Raw genomic sequence first — 14,434 nt, 5'->3', positions numbered from 1 at the left:
GTTTACTCTGACAGAACCTGCTAAGATTTCAGTCCTCCAGTCTACAGTACCCTGGGGAAACATCACAAGCATAGAAAACAAACAATCAGACATTTTTTTAATGAAAACCAAAATTGTCAAAAAGTTTACATTTCCAAATACATAGATTAAAAAAAAAAAAGTGCAAAAACGTACATTGCCTTTAAAATTCTAGTGATAGAAGATATAAAGTATAACTTTATAATATACATATGCTATAAATGACACCAGCAATCCGTCCATCCCACAGGAGAGCAGCGGGAAGGCCGTCACTTACCAGGGGTTCAGCCATCACGACTTCAATCTTTTTCTCTGCTTGTACAGCAAACTCTGCAAAGAGGCTTTTGATGACATATTCTCCAGGTTTGACATCTGGATCAATAGTGATGTTTGACATTGTGACACTTCTCTTTTCCAAAGTGCAGTGGTTGATGGGGGCGACCCGTTTCTTGTTTACAGTGCTGGCCGGAGCAGAAGCTGTGAAGAGCAGACATTAATACCCATTAACTACCGGATACACCTTGGGTGGTCACAATTCATTTTTTAAGTGAGAAGAGAACAAAAAAATGACATTTTCAGCTGGCGAAGATATTGACAGCTGACAAGATTCGGGCAATGATAGCGCAGCTTCCCCTGGATGAGGAGCAGCGGCCATATTGATCCACTTTACATTATGTACCTCATTGCCCCACAGCCAACTACAACTTCTTGCGCTGAATGAAAAGGTCTTTGTGTAAAAGGACCGCCAATGTACTGATCTAACACCGAGTACAACCTTACAAGAAGGGCGCTGACTATGAGTACTAGGATATGGGTAGATGGATTTGGGGCTCATTGACAACTCATCGTGGAGAGAAGCGGCAAAACCAACACATAGAAGGAAAGAGATTGGATGAACGAGCGCCCATTGACTATGTATCACTTCGAGTGACCCTCGTTCATGGGCCTTTTACCTAATGCACATTGGATGGAGATGATCATTAACCCCTTAATGACGCAGACATTTTTTGCTTTTATCCTCCCCATTTTCAAAAAGTCATATTTTTTTTATTTTTCCTGTTCATAGCAGGTTGTACTTCTCAATGGTATTATTTAATGTGCCATATGATGCACCAAAAAAAACAAAAAAAACAACAAAAAAAAATTAAAAAATTAAAAATGTCACAATTGAGTTAAATGGAAAATACACCACTGCACCATCTTTGGCGGCTCGTTTTTACGTTGTACACAATTCGGCAAAGGTGACGATGAATTTATTCTGCAGGCCAGTACAATTTTTTTTCCTTTTCTGTACTACTTAGATAAAAATAAAAGCATCCTTTGAAAAAAAAATTCTCTCTCTATATATATCTATATCTTCTGCCGCCATCTTATGAACACTATAACTTAATTTAATATCAATATATCTGTGTGAAGGCTCATTTTTTGCAGGATGACCTGTGGTTTCTATTGGTACCATTTTGGGGTACAAAAAGACTTTTTGAATGCTTTTGTATTAAACGTTTTCATGGAGATCGAGTGCGCAAAAAGTGCAATCCTGAAGTAGCGTATATATATTTTTTCTGATAACATTCACTGTGCAGGATAAATAATGCATTATCTGACTTTTAAAAATGCGACCAGAAAAATTATATTTGGGGTTTTTTTTGTTTCGATTTTTTAATCATAAAAATACAGGAAAACTTTTTTAAAAAAATACAAAAAAAACCCACAAACTTTTAAACATCTTTTATTTTTTGCAATAATAATAAAAAAAATTCACTTATTTTTACTTTGTGTTTTTAGTCCCCATAGGTGACTAGAAGTTGTGATAGTTTGGTCGCTTGTAACATATACTGCAATACTTGCACCGGCCACCACATAGGTTTGGAGCAGAGGCTTGCACTTCGACTCTGGTGTAGCCTGGCACTGACAGCTAATGCTGCCTGAAAAAGCCCTTTCAACAGCGGCGATTGTGGCGAACTTTTATCGCGGCTGTTGCACCCAGCTGTCAAAGACAGCCTAAACTGGTTGTGTTTGGAATAGGCTTAACATCCGAGCCTGCTCTATTCTAACCCCACGCACATAAGACATACATGTATATCCTGTAGTGCGAGGACATTAATACAGTCATTAGGCCCCTCTACAGTTCGCATATAGCCAACAGTCATCCCCTTTACTTGTGCTGAAAACAAACTGATTTTTTTTTTTGGTCCGCATAAAAGATGCGGTCAGATGACACACGACCATATGCGGCTTTGTCAGGCCCTGAGCTTGTAGCGCCTGAGTTCCAATCCAAAAACCTAGCATAGTATGTAAGGCCGAAAAAACGCAAAAATGATCTTTTCTCCTTAGGAAGACCACTTAGACGGTGAGTGAGGAGACTCAAAAGGCCATTCATGCTCCTCTGGGTAATATGCAAATAAGGGAGATGGAATAATATCTCCATAGTGCCACCTATTGAATGGCCTTTTGAATCTCCTCCCTCACCGTCTAGGTGCTCTCCCTAAGGAGAAAAGATACCAATCCTCTCACTAGCAGAGCCAGACACCTACTTCATACTGAGGAAGGGCAAAAACCCTGAAACAGCTGCCTGTATATGGAGTCTGGCTTTGCTTTTAATTCCCAGTCAATGTTACAAGGCTTGTATAAAAAGTCTAACTTTGGCTTAAAGGAATGCTGCCTTCCAATAGGTGGCGCTACAGAGGTATTATTTCATCTTCCTTATAGGCCGAAAAAAGACATATGTCCATCCAGCTCAGCCTATTACCCTCCAAAGTTGAACCATGTGACATATAAAATACTGATGTCTTCCTATAGAGCAGAGAAACCACTGGGCCCCCCCCCCCTATAGAGCAGAGGAACCACTGCCCCCCCCCCCTATAGAGCAGAGGAACCACTGCCCCCCCCCCCCTCAAGAATCATGGTTCAGGTGCAACTCTTAACTTTGTAGCCCCTTTAGCTACATACATCCCTGTTTAATGCACTTGGGTGCGCCTTAGGCAACAAATGACTGGAGAGTCGATTATCCAAAAAAATGCTATTTTCCACAAAACAAGATCTCCTGTGAAGTGACTTTGGTATAAAACGTTATCTTTACAGTGAATATTATGTAGATATTGGAGCGATTTGGGCTAGAACACGTTGCTAATAATACAGTAGGCATCATGAAAAGTACGTAACCACTCTTGCATCGCTTTTCCGAAGAAATTAAGAATAGTCATTTTGGAAATCCCCTCTTCGGTGGTCCAAAAGTTTTAGCCATTGAGAAAATAACTGGCTTTTCCATAAATACGGTCACTCATGCCAATTCCTAAAGGGAGAAGAGCGTCGCTAAATTCCCCAAACACGATATATTATATAAACTAGAATAATCCAGTGTTCTTCTTCATAAGCCTGGGCACAAGTCTGGGCGCCCTCCAATAAATTACACTGTCAGCAGATCCAACTGAAAGTGAAGGGCCTCATCAACACCGTGTCAGAGAAGTAGATGGAAGACATCCCAAGTAGCGCGTGCAGAAGGAATATATACGGCAAACGTATGACATGGTTTATTATCCAGGACAGGAGAAGGTAGAAGGAACCTACATAGTCTACAAATACCCTTCAACACAGGGAGACGCTGCAGTAAGAAAACGTGGACGACACATCTCTACACGTGCACTGAAAGGTTACCCGTCTAGCCTGGAGCCGGGCAAACCAACGGCAGGTAGGCAAGACTAAATTCTAGAGTATGCCAGGGGAGGGAGAAGCTATAGCTCACTACCGGTGTCCTATATTGATATAACAATAGTGTACTTGAATAGGAAGGCATGGATGAGCTACCCAAGGGTACGGCACATGGGCTCCTGGGGGTCAGGAACACGGATTTAAATTGTGTGACTTAGAGAAGCAGGAATTGGATTTCTGCTTCTGGCATGCTATTCTTCAACTTTGCAATTGGGTTTTTCTTGCTCTCTATTAAAGGGGTTGTCCCGCGCCGAAACGGGGTTTGTTTTTGTTCGGCGCGAGACAAACCCGATGCAGGGACTTAAAAAAAAAAAAATGCACAGCGCTTACCTGAATCCCCGCGCTCCGGTGACTTCTTACTTACCTGCTGAAGATGGCCGCCGGGATCTTCTCCCTCGGTGGACCGCAGGGCTTCTGTGCGGTCCATTGCCGATTCCAGCCTCCTGATTGGCTGGAATCGGCACGTGATGGGGCGGAGCTACACGGAGCCGCTCTCCGGCACGAGCGGCCCCATTCAGAAAAGAAGAAGACCCGGACTGCGCAAGCGCGTCTAATCCGGCAATTAGACGCTGAAAATTAGACGGCACCATGGAGACGAGGACGCCAGCAACGGAACAGGTAAGTGAATAACTTCTGATAACTTCTGTATGGCTCATAATTAATGCACAATGTATATTACAAAGTGCATTAATATGGCCATACAGAAGTGTATAGACCCACTTGCTTTCGTGGGACAACCCCTTTAAAGTAGGCACAACGCCAAATTGAAATTCATGTTCTTGGGCCCCAAGAAGCTCCTGCGCCGTACCATCATGTAGAGCATCTGTGGTTACTTCAGTATTGGACACCAGTACTAAGATATAGCGCTGGATCCGTCTTTGACTGCACCGTGCATATAAACCATTGTTAAATGGTCTGGTCGTCAGGTCCAGACCATCTTTGCTGCCCATAGTGCCCTACAATCCACAGCTACCCTCTGTATGATTGCCGGGTGACATGGATTAGGTCATCCACCTGTCCAAACCTTGCACAGACTGTTTAGCCCCACTGTGGGCAGACTCAACTGATTTTTCTGCACATGAGATTTGGATGGATCTGTAGAGGATTTCGGCTAACTTCACATTGGTGAGAGCGTTATGAGGCTGTGAATCCCGCCCCCAGGGACGCAAGGCATTTTCACATCCTAACAGCCTTGCATCACTTGAGGGATGAAGGGATCCTCCGTCGCAGCTGACAGCTGTGGTGGAGGTTCGCAGAGTTATTCCCATTGTTATTAATGGGAGACCTCGCTTTGTGTGCACCTAGCTCTGCTCTTGGTGCGCTGCTACCGCCGGCCCCATTGAAAACAATGGCCACTGTGATGCAAGAGCATGCCGAAAGATAGAACGTGTTGTGATTTGTTTCCTGCACAGCATACATCGTGGTGTCATGTGGGAAACCATCGCTCATGTGTATGACCCCATTGAAAAGAATGGGGTTGATATTTGTGCGTCTCGCAACGCTCAAATCTTGCACGATTTTTTGTTGCCCGTGTGAAGGCAGCCTAAGTAGACCTCATTCGCATCACCCGTCAATAACCGAGAGGATGGCACTGCAGAAATAGTCTGGACCCGCCTACCGGACTGTTCAGCAGTGATTTACATACAGCACTGAAAAGATTAAACATCATTCTAACCAAGTAGGCGCCATTATTGGCTTCATTTAAAGGGGTTGTCCCGCGAAAGCAAGTGGGGGTATACACTTCTGTATGGCCACATTAATGCACTTTGTAATGTACATCATGCATTAAATATGAGCCATACAGAAGTTATTCACTTACCTGCTCCGTTGGTAGCGTCCCCGTCTCCATGGAGCCGTCTAATTTCAGCGTCTAATCGCCCGATTAGACGCGCTTGCGCAGTCCGGTCTTCTCCCTTCTGAATGGGGCCGCTCGTGCCGGAGAGCTGCTCCTCGTAGCTCCGCCCCGTCACGTGCGCCGATTCCAGCCAATCAGGAGGCTGGAATCGGCAATGGAACGCACAGAGCCCACGGTGCACCATGGGAGAAGACCTGCGGTCCACCGTGGGTGAAGATCCCGGCGGCCATCTTCGCAAGGTAAGTAAGAAGTCACCGGAGCGCGGGGATTCGGGTAAGTACTATCCGTTTTTGTTTTTTTTTAAACCCCTGCATCGGGTTTGTCTCGCGCCGAACGGGGGGGGCTATTGAAAAAAAAAAAACAGTTTCGGCACGGGACAACCCCTTTAAAAAATAAATCTTCAGCATATACTAGAATTTAGTTTTCCCTACAGGCCAATGATGTCCCCAGCTCCAACTAGTGACAGGTTCCCTTTAGGAGTCTCTATTCATCTAACGGAAGTCCTAAAAAAATCCAATGGTCATTAGTGAAATAATCACCAACAGGGCTGGACAGGAGCAGTTCTTATGGACGATGAGAAGATCAGCCCTGGCGGGTTTTTACTCCCTGTGCTTTGCGCATTTCACGGCTGAGTATTCTCCCGCCGCGACGAATACGTGCAGTTGGACAGCATCGGGATCTGGCTCTTCCAGCAAAAGTCGTCGGAGACCTTAGGTCTTGTTTTGCAGCTGCTGGGTTAAAATATTGCTATTGTAATAGTCGCACATACAGCATATAGTAATACAAGTAAAACGCTAAATACGCGAAAGGTCACAACTAATACTCCATCCAACTCTGCCAAAATCTAGTTTTCAAGTAATGAAGGCCAGTAGTGAGTGGCACAACAGCTGCAGCAGTGTCCTGGGAAGTGATCACGAGGACGGAGATGATCAAGAGATAGCCGCATTCCTTCCATTCATACGGAAGGCCAATCTAATACAGTGAGATGTTCAGGAAGGAAGGCAGCCTTTCCAAGGACTTCAAGGGGTAGAAGGAGACCCCAGACCTCTCGTTACTCCTCTAATGAGGCTACATTGAGTCACTTTATAGTCTACTTGTTATTAAAAAATATGCCGTTTCTGCTATCCGTGCTACGTCACAAGCCCCTGCGGTCACATACTCTGTTCTTCCTCTGATGTCACATACACAACCCCATGAGCCTTTGTGTCTCTGTGTACAGGTACATCAGCAGCAAAACAGTCAAGGGTAGGGAGCACTCTCCTCCTGGTTCAGGATAGGTCCTCAATAGTTGATCGTGGGGGTCTGCCACTTGGGATCCCTACCGATTAGTTCATCAGACTCGCTGTCAACATTGCAGCAGCTCAATCTGGTACTGAAGATACAGCTCCTATTGAAATCAATGGAAGCTTTGCCTACAGTACCAATCTGGGCCACTACAAAAAGGACAGCGCTATCTGCTTCCAGTGCTGTTCCTACTGGTATCCTGAGCGGCAAACACTCCCATTCAACTATTGATGAACCATATCCTGAGGACAGGTCATCAATAGTAAGAGTCTCAAACAACCTCTTTAAAAGGGTACGTTCTCACACTGTGGAAATGGTTCAGATTTTCAGGTTTTTCTTTTTTTTTTTTTTTTTTTTACTACAACTGACCAGAGCGGCGTATTTCCAAGTGAGGGTATAACGCGATCCGCTCCTTACCATACTTGTCTTTGCATCATTCTTTTCTGAGGTCTCTGAAGTTTTCAAGGAACAGAAGTAAAGAACTAGTAAGAATTTCCACTGTACAACAACTTGGCAAACCGCCTAAAGGTCACATTCTACAACCGTATTCTGCAGGTAACGCCATAATGAGTCGTCCGATATGAAGTTTGATGCTGACCCCCACTGATGGCCTCCTGATTAGTAGGAATGAAGGTGGTAGCTTCACATCAAAGCACAAACACCTCCGCAACACAATGAGGGGGGCTTCTTGGAATAGTTGTGCTCTTCCAACTCCTTCCAAAAATAATATTTGGACAAGGAAAAACAGTCTTTATCAAAGCACAATCTTCCCCGACTTGGTGTTTAAGCAACCGTTACAGCAGAAGAGCGTAATTACAGGAGAGTATTTAAAGATGTCATTAAAATAGTTAGAACTATAGTCAGCTAAAGTAGAACGCAGACGGCAAAGGCGTAAAACCGCTTTACAAGAAACAGCGCTTCAAGATACAATGACATTCATCTAAATACACTGAATTCTGCTTGTGGACTAATCACCAATGTATAGATTATTATTCACAAGCAACGCACCATTATCAGCAGCCATTACTGCAGCATTTCCAAGGTAAAACATTAATTAATGGGGTACTCTGGTGCTATCCTCAGGTAGGTCATCAACCGCGGATTGACGGACGTCCAGAGGCCGGCCCCTGACCAGCTGCTTGCCAAAGAATATCAGAAAAAGTACAGCATCGTCCACTATACAGTGGCTGAGAACAGTACTGCAGCTGCCTCCCATTTACTTCAATGGAAGAAAGCTGCAGCTGCTTTACAGGCCACTGCACATGGTGTTCTACATCCCGGCACGCCACCAATCTTTTACATTCGCTAATTCTTAGGAGTAGTGATGACACAACTCAAAGAAACAAGCAGGTCTGAAGCAGCTGATATGCAAGATTAAAACTGAAAAGTGAAATAAAGTGGCGCTCTACCTGAATTTAAAGACGACTAAAATTATGGCAACTGCAAAAAATAGCCAAATTCAAATAAAAAAATAAATAAATCCACCACGAGGCCGCAGAATGTGTGCGAGACTTCATCTTCCTTGGCTCAAACATTGACCAGGCTGAAGAATCTATGCAGAGATAAAACATAGGATAGCATTGGGGCGAAGCACGATACTAACCATGGCCAAAATCTGGAAAAGTAGGGATATCGGCATAGCAACTAAACAAAGGATAGTGCAAACCACCGTATTCCCCATAGCCATGTATGGATGTGAGAGCTGGACAACGAAAAAGCTGATAGAAGGAGGATTGATGCGTTGGAGCTGTGGTGAAAGCTGCTGCGTATACCGAGGAGGGCGAGAGTAACAAACAGAGAAGTCCTGAATCTATAAGACCCGATATATCACTGGAGGGCGAGATGACCGGGCTCAGACTCACGGATTTTGGCCATGTAATGTGAGCAGAGTCGCTAGAAGAATCTATAATGCTTGGACAGATCAGTGGCAGCATAAGACCCGGCCGCCAAAGACCACGATGGCCGATACTGTCAGAGCGGATACTAACATGGATATCATACAACTGAAAGAAGCAGTGCAAACCCGTAAAACATTGAGGGAGGGAGTCTTATGGGTTGCGAATCACTAAATGGCTAAAAACAACAACAACGAGGTAGTGAGGATGGAGCATGTGCTGAATCCCACTGATTTGCTATGGACAAACTACCTGGAGGACAGAGGTCAAAAGTTTAACACTAGAATATCTCTTTAAACAGAATCCAACATCAAAATGATTCCGTCCAAAGGTTGCTACTTGCGCCCTTTCATGTCCAGGACAATAAAGTTTAATTCAATATGCAAATGAGCTTGTAAGCTCTTTGACGGCGCTCCCAACAGCGCCAAACGCTCCGGGATGAGGGAGAGCACTCCCAATAGCGCCAAGCGCTCCGGTTGTCACTGCATCATTCCACCTTGCACCTCTCCCTTTGCACCAAGTGACAGTCTCAGGTTCAGAAGACCTCTATGACATCATCTACCTCTACTAGGTGATCTTGCACAAGCTGTTTGTTTGTTGTTCAGAGGATGCGCAATATGTCCGTGACCAAGCTGCCCACTATGCATGCGCCGAGCTACAAACGAGGATCATGCATAGGAGCTCACGAAGGTCTTCTGGTTTTAGATTTTGGAAGCGCTGAAAATGGTGCATGCAAAACTTGCACATGCTCCATACATTGCTAGGCTGATGCATGCGTGGTCCTTTCCCTGACATATTTACAATGGGACTCTCCGAAACCTTTTCTAGAGATCCAATATATGTGGATATGTAGAAATTTTCATAGAACCAACATCACAAGGAGAAGTCCTGGCTTTCCATTGTTAATCAGAGGTTACCTACATAATGTGCAGTGCTTCTATCAGCTAGGAAACAATGTAGTGTCCTACACGGCTTCCTTTCACACCGCAGGGGCTCTTGATCCTACATTTCCCACATAGCAGAGCCGTGGACAGAGAACAAACAAACATGGCATTGTGTTATGTGAATAATGTGCAGTGTGTTCCAGTGTGAATGTACCATTTCGTTATTGTCTCTACTCCTTGGAAGTGCAAGACCTCATTCACCAGAAATGTTGTATTTTTAACTCTTGAGACTTTTTCCAGGTCCTTATTCCCATCCGGCTAATAAACCCGGACACCCCCCCCCCCCCCCCCCCGTTCCTCACGCAGCCATGATGGATGATGCGTTTTGTTTTCCACTACAGGGTAAACACAAAGTAGGTTTTGTTCCTTGTGTGTCATGTTTGGAGACGCCCTTGAACTGGTCTCTGCCCTCAGACTAGCATAACATAGGCAGGACCATGAGTATACACATGGGAGGGAGTGCCAAAACATCCACAAAAAGCACTCTGTGCAGCGCTGCCCTGGGACCGACGGCTGGCACGGCATGCTGGGAGTTGTAGTATTGCAACTTACGTCATTAACATTTAAAGGTCTCAAATTTGATGGGTTTTCCGGGAGTTTACCGGAAGTGCGAGCAATCTAATGGTGGAATTAGAACAGTCTTCTAAACTTGCTTTTACTTGCAGAATAAGAGAACGATGCCAGGAATATATTTATCTTAGCGAGGCGATAGCCTCTTAACACATTTATGGCACATGGACAGCCGAATTGTAAATCTACGCCAGCTACCAGACAGTTTCTGGCGTACATTACAGTAATTTATATAGCATCCTAGCAAAAGTAATGGGACACCTGAGCAAGAATCAAAAGTAGCATTTATTTCCATGTGTTAATACTTAGTGGGGCTTCTTTGGCCCTAATGACATCGGATACTCTCCATTAACATCTGATATACTTCATCTGGTATTTCCCTCCATTCATCCTGCAAACATCTAGTAAGTGATCTCAAAAGAATATGCATCTGATTTACGTTGGTTTGAGGATATGGATGTTCCATGATTGGACTGGTCCCAACCTGAACCCTACGGAACATCTTTGGGAAGAACTGCTGAGAAGTATCTGATGTTGGTAGAAAGCATACCATAGAGACTATCCTATGTCATTAGGGCCAAAGGAGCCCCACTAAGTACTAGCATAAGGAAAAAAATACTACCTTTGGTTCTAGCTCAGCTGACCAATTACATTTGGAGCGATAATGTATAGCGCCAACATATTCCATAGCACTTTACAAATCAGAGGGAACAAGAACAGACAAGACATTATATACTGTATGAGACCAATAAACAGTGTGGTTAGGAGTGAGAGCCCTGCTCACAAGAGTCTATGGCTCGTTCACACCTGCCCTAAGGAGTTCTGTGTCCCTGCCCTGTTATGGTACCCACTAGCTGACCGGATCCACCTTATGACAGAATCAGATGGAAACCATTGACTATAACTTCCAAACGAGGCAGGTGGAGCCTACAAATAAAGTTGCAAAGCTGTATGATAAATAATTTGGCACAATGTGTTCCCACTAGAAGAGTGGCAGAAGACTCGCTTGTTATAACCTCCCCCACGATATCTGAAGAAGTTCTTCTCTGCGGCCCTTCCAAATTGCCAGTTCTAGGCCCCATTTTCAGCTGTCCAAAATAGCCACAGCAATTTCCTATCTTCATAGCACATACTGTGTACTGCTCTCTGATTGGCCAGTGCTGATCATGTGAGTAGCTCTGGCCAATCAGAAAGCAGGTATAGTGCTCATTGGTCGTCTAACCCTACGAACGCACTGCAGTGATCAAATGCGTGGGCCATCTTGGTTTATCGAAAAGAGGACCTGGAACTGGTGGAATGGAGGGACAGTAGAAAAGAACTGCAGGTAATGTCCCAATCTCCAGTCCCAGGACAAAATTTTGTCTGGAGACCGGAGGGTAGCTTTAAAAAAAAAAAAAATGCAGGTCTGAATACTACTGCAATGCCTTCTGTAAACACAGAAAATGTGGAAGAACCTTGAATGGTCCATTAAAATTAGTACAATTCTGCACGTAGCAACGGCTTCCACTGGATCCTGACAGCACAATGCGGCATTACTCCTGATGCACCGCCCATTGATAGTGTGCACTGGGAAACATCCCAGAACTATCAGATCACACCTTAGAACATAACCAACGTGCCGGTATCTGATGCCCGATGTCTCCGGGGTACAAGTGCCTTCTATAGGCTGAACACAGACGGCGCATTTCCACGACAAAATGTCTTTTGCATGCAAAGAAAAAAAAAAAAAAGTCATCTGAAGCCTGCATGGTGATAAAGTGAGCAAATATTCGTATCTGCAGGGCAAATACTAAAAGTGACGGCATCCAGATATTTATCGTACACCTTGAATACAAATAGGCCAGCTGAGCATCATGAGACTTGTTTGTAGGATATGTTTAGAAGGGTTCCAGTGATCGGCTGCCGGTAGCTCTTCACCCGTTGTACAACTATGGCTGCAAGGCATGCTGGGGAGTTGTAGGTTCATAACAGCGAACGTTTGGAGGCTACTAGGTTAAAGAGGATTTCACAGACTTCCAACCATTGAGGATCTATCCTCTGGATAGGTCACTAATAGTTGATCGACGGGATCACACCACTCAGGATCCCCGTCGATCAGCTGACTGAAGTGACAGCAGCACTCAAGTGAGCACCACTGTCACTTGACTCCATACCAAGGACAGCGCTATATATGGTATAATGGCTGTGCCTGGCATTGCAGCTTAGTCACATTCACTTGAAGGGGACTGAGCTGCTCTCAAGCCACTTGACCGATCAACATGACGTCACATGTCTGAGAAGAGGCCACAACGATCACTCAAGCACTGAGACCTCTTCAACCAACTGATTGGCGGGAATCCCGAGCGGCATGCCCCCTGCTGTTCAACTACTGATGGCCAATCCTACAATGTATGTTGATGGGCAGTTGTTCACTACCGTTCACCCATTGTAGATAATCAACTTTATGGGGGCGATCATTTGTCTCCATACATCTATCACTTGTTGACTTCACCTCTTCCCGCTTAGGAAGATGTGCGGCCAACCGGGGAGAGTTTGCTCATTCGTTGGCTGATCATGTTCACACCCTATAATTAGGCTGCGTAAATGGACCTTTAAGCTCACTTTACCTTAAATTTCGTGATGTCTGCCCAGTATGTATACTGGGATAGCTCCCAGTGCCTATCCCAAGAGCTCCATTAGCCCAACAGACTGTGAAGTAGACCACTCTATCCCATCCCAGTGGACACCACTGTAGGTCAGGCATCATGGCCTCCGATAAACGTACACAATACATGGAGTCCATTAACGTGACGTGAACAGTGTACGATGCTCAGAGTTTGAGTACAGAGACCTGCGGTCAGGCCGGGACACACGTCCGAGTCCATAGGTAAAACAGAGGCCCAATAAAGCAATGTGGTTAGCCCTTTACATTGAAGATCCCCTTTCATACCAAAGGATTGAACTGGTAGCAACGTTCTACAACATTGTTAGAGGGACATTCACAGAGTACAGGCTTTCATCAATGTCAGTAATGGTCAATCATATCACCTCCTCCATCGCCAACGAAGAAAAAAAAAAAGGTACACATTTTGGTTAAGCCCCCTGCCCACCGCAGGCCAACTATTTACGTATGCTTCTACCTATAAGTATATAGTGTCCGCTCCCGGGGTCTAGAGTACACCAGCACTTCCATGTAATCCGCGATGATCTAAAGCCTCAGAACCTCCTTAACTCCACTTACAGACACCCCGTCTCAAGTGCGGGATCCATCTTCCTCCTCACACATTAGCTCTCCCTTATTGTGAGGGGTTTTCTTTCTTTCTTAATGGCTTCGCAAGACAAATAATGTTTAAATTAAAAATGCACCAGCTCAGAAGGCGCTAACCGTTCTGCAGACGACCTGCACCTGCATTCAATTACGAAGAGTAAGCTGCTCTGTGAGCCGTATTTGTTGTGTTCCCATAACTACCTGACCGCGCTGCCAATTTCCCAAATGATGTGAAGTAAATTCAATATTAAAACAAATGAGTTAGAAGGGAAAAGGCTTTTGGGCCTGGAAACCAGGAAAAAAGGCAGTGGAAATTGGAGTTTGTCACCCGCTAAAAATGTCCTGTGCATCACTACGAGGACAAAGCCGGCTGCCGCCCACCGCGCACAACCGTCAGCGACCTACTGCTTGTAGGACGGGCCGAAACCTTGGAAGGAGTGCGAAGACATAACAGGATAAATGTCATCGGCACGATGGCAACCCAGAAAGGAGAGGGCTGGAAATACATCTGAAATAGTCTAGACAAGACTGAGCGAAACGAATGCCGTGAGGATGATGAAAGCCAAAAAGGCACACAAAAAGTTATAACTAGAATTATCTTCCCACGATTCATTAAAAGGGGTCTTCCCACAATTAAGGATTCCCTGACCATAAGCCATACTTCACTGTCAAAGGTCCCTTTCGATCATTGCTGGAACCCTGGTCCCTGCCGCTCTGGTCGTAGACGAAGCGGTTCATTGTACATGTGACAGCTCAGCCAATCACAGGCTTTGGCATTGACATGCCGTTCATGGCTGAACCGCCGCTGAAGCTGGTGATGGGCTGAGCGGTCACGAGTACAATGAATGTTAACGTGACCGCTGCAGCTTCTTCTGGGACCAGAGCTGCAGAGACCGGGGAAAAACCTATGAAT

General features: G+C 45.0%; 1 protein-coding gene across 5 annotated transcripts in view; it reads right to left on the bottom strand.

The window, feature by feature from the left end:
• Positions 1 to 14,434, bottom strand: part of FRYL (FRY like transcription coactivator) — a 285,628-nt gene that overhangs the window by 152,645 nt on the left and 118,549 nt on the right. For all 5 annotated transcript variants that reach the window (XM_066573099.1, XM_066573096.1, XM_066573098.1 and 2 more), the window contains one exon: positions 296 to 495. In XM_066573099.1, coding sequence (XP_066429196.1) covers positions 296 to 415 — 120 coding nt within the window. In that variant the 5' untranslated portion in view covers positions 416 to 495. The remainder of the gene's footprint in view (positions 1 to 295; positions 496 to 14,434) is intronic.

The sequence above is a fragment of the Eleutherodactylus coqui genome, chromosome 7 (genome assembly GCF_035609145.1).
Source record: "Eleutherodactylus coqui strain aEleCoq1 chromosome 7, aEleCoq1.hap1, whole genome shotgun sequence".
Taxonomy (NCBI): domain Eukaryota; kingdom Metazoa; phylum Chordata; class Amphibia; order Anura; family Eleutherodactylidae; genus Eleutherodactylus; species Eleutherodactylus coqui.
Note: the sequence above shows the minus strand (reverse complement) of the source record. Positions and strands in the feature narration are given on the sequence as shown.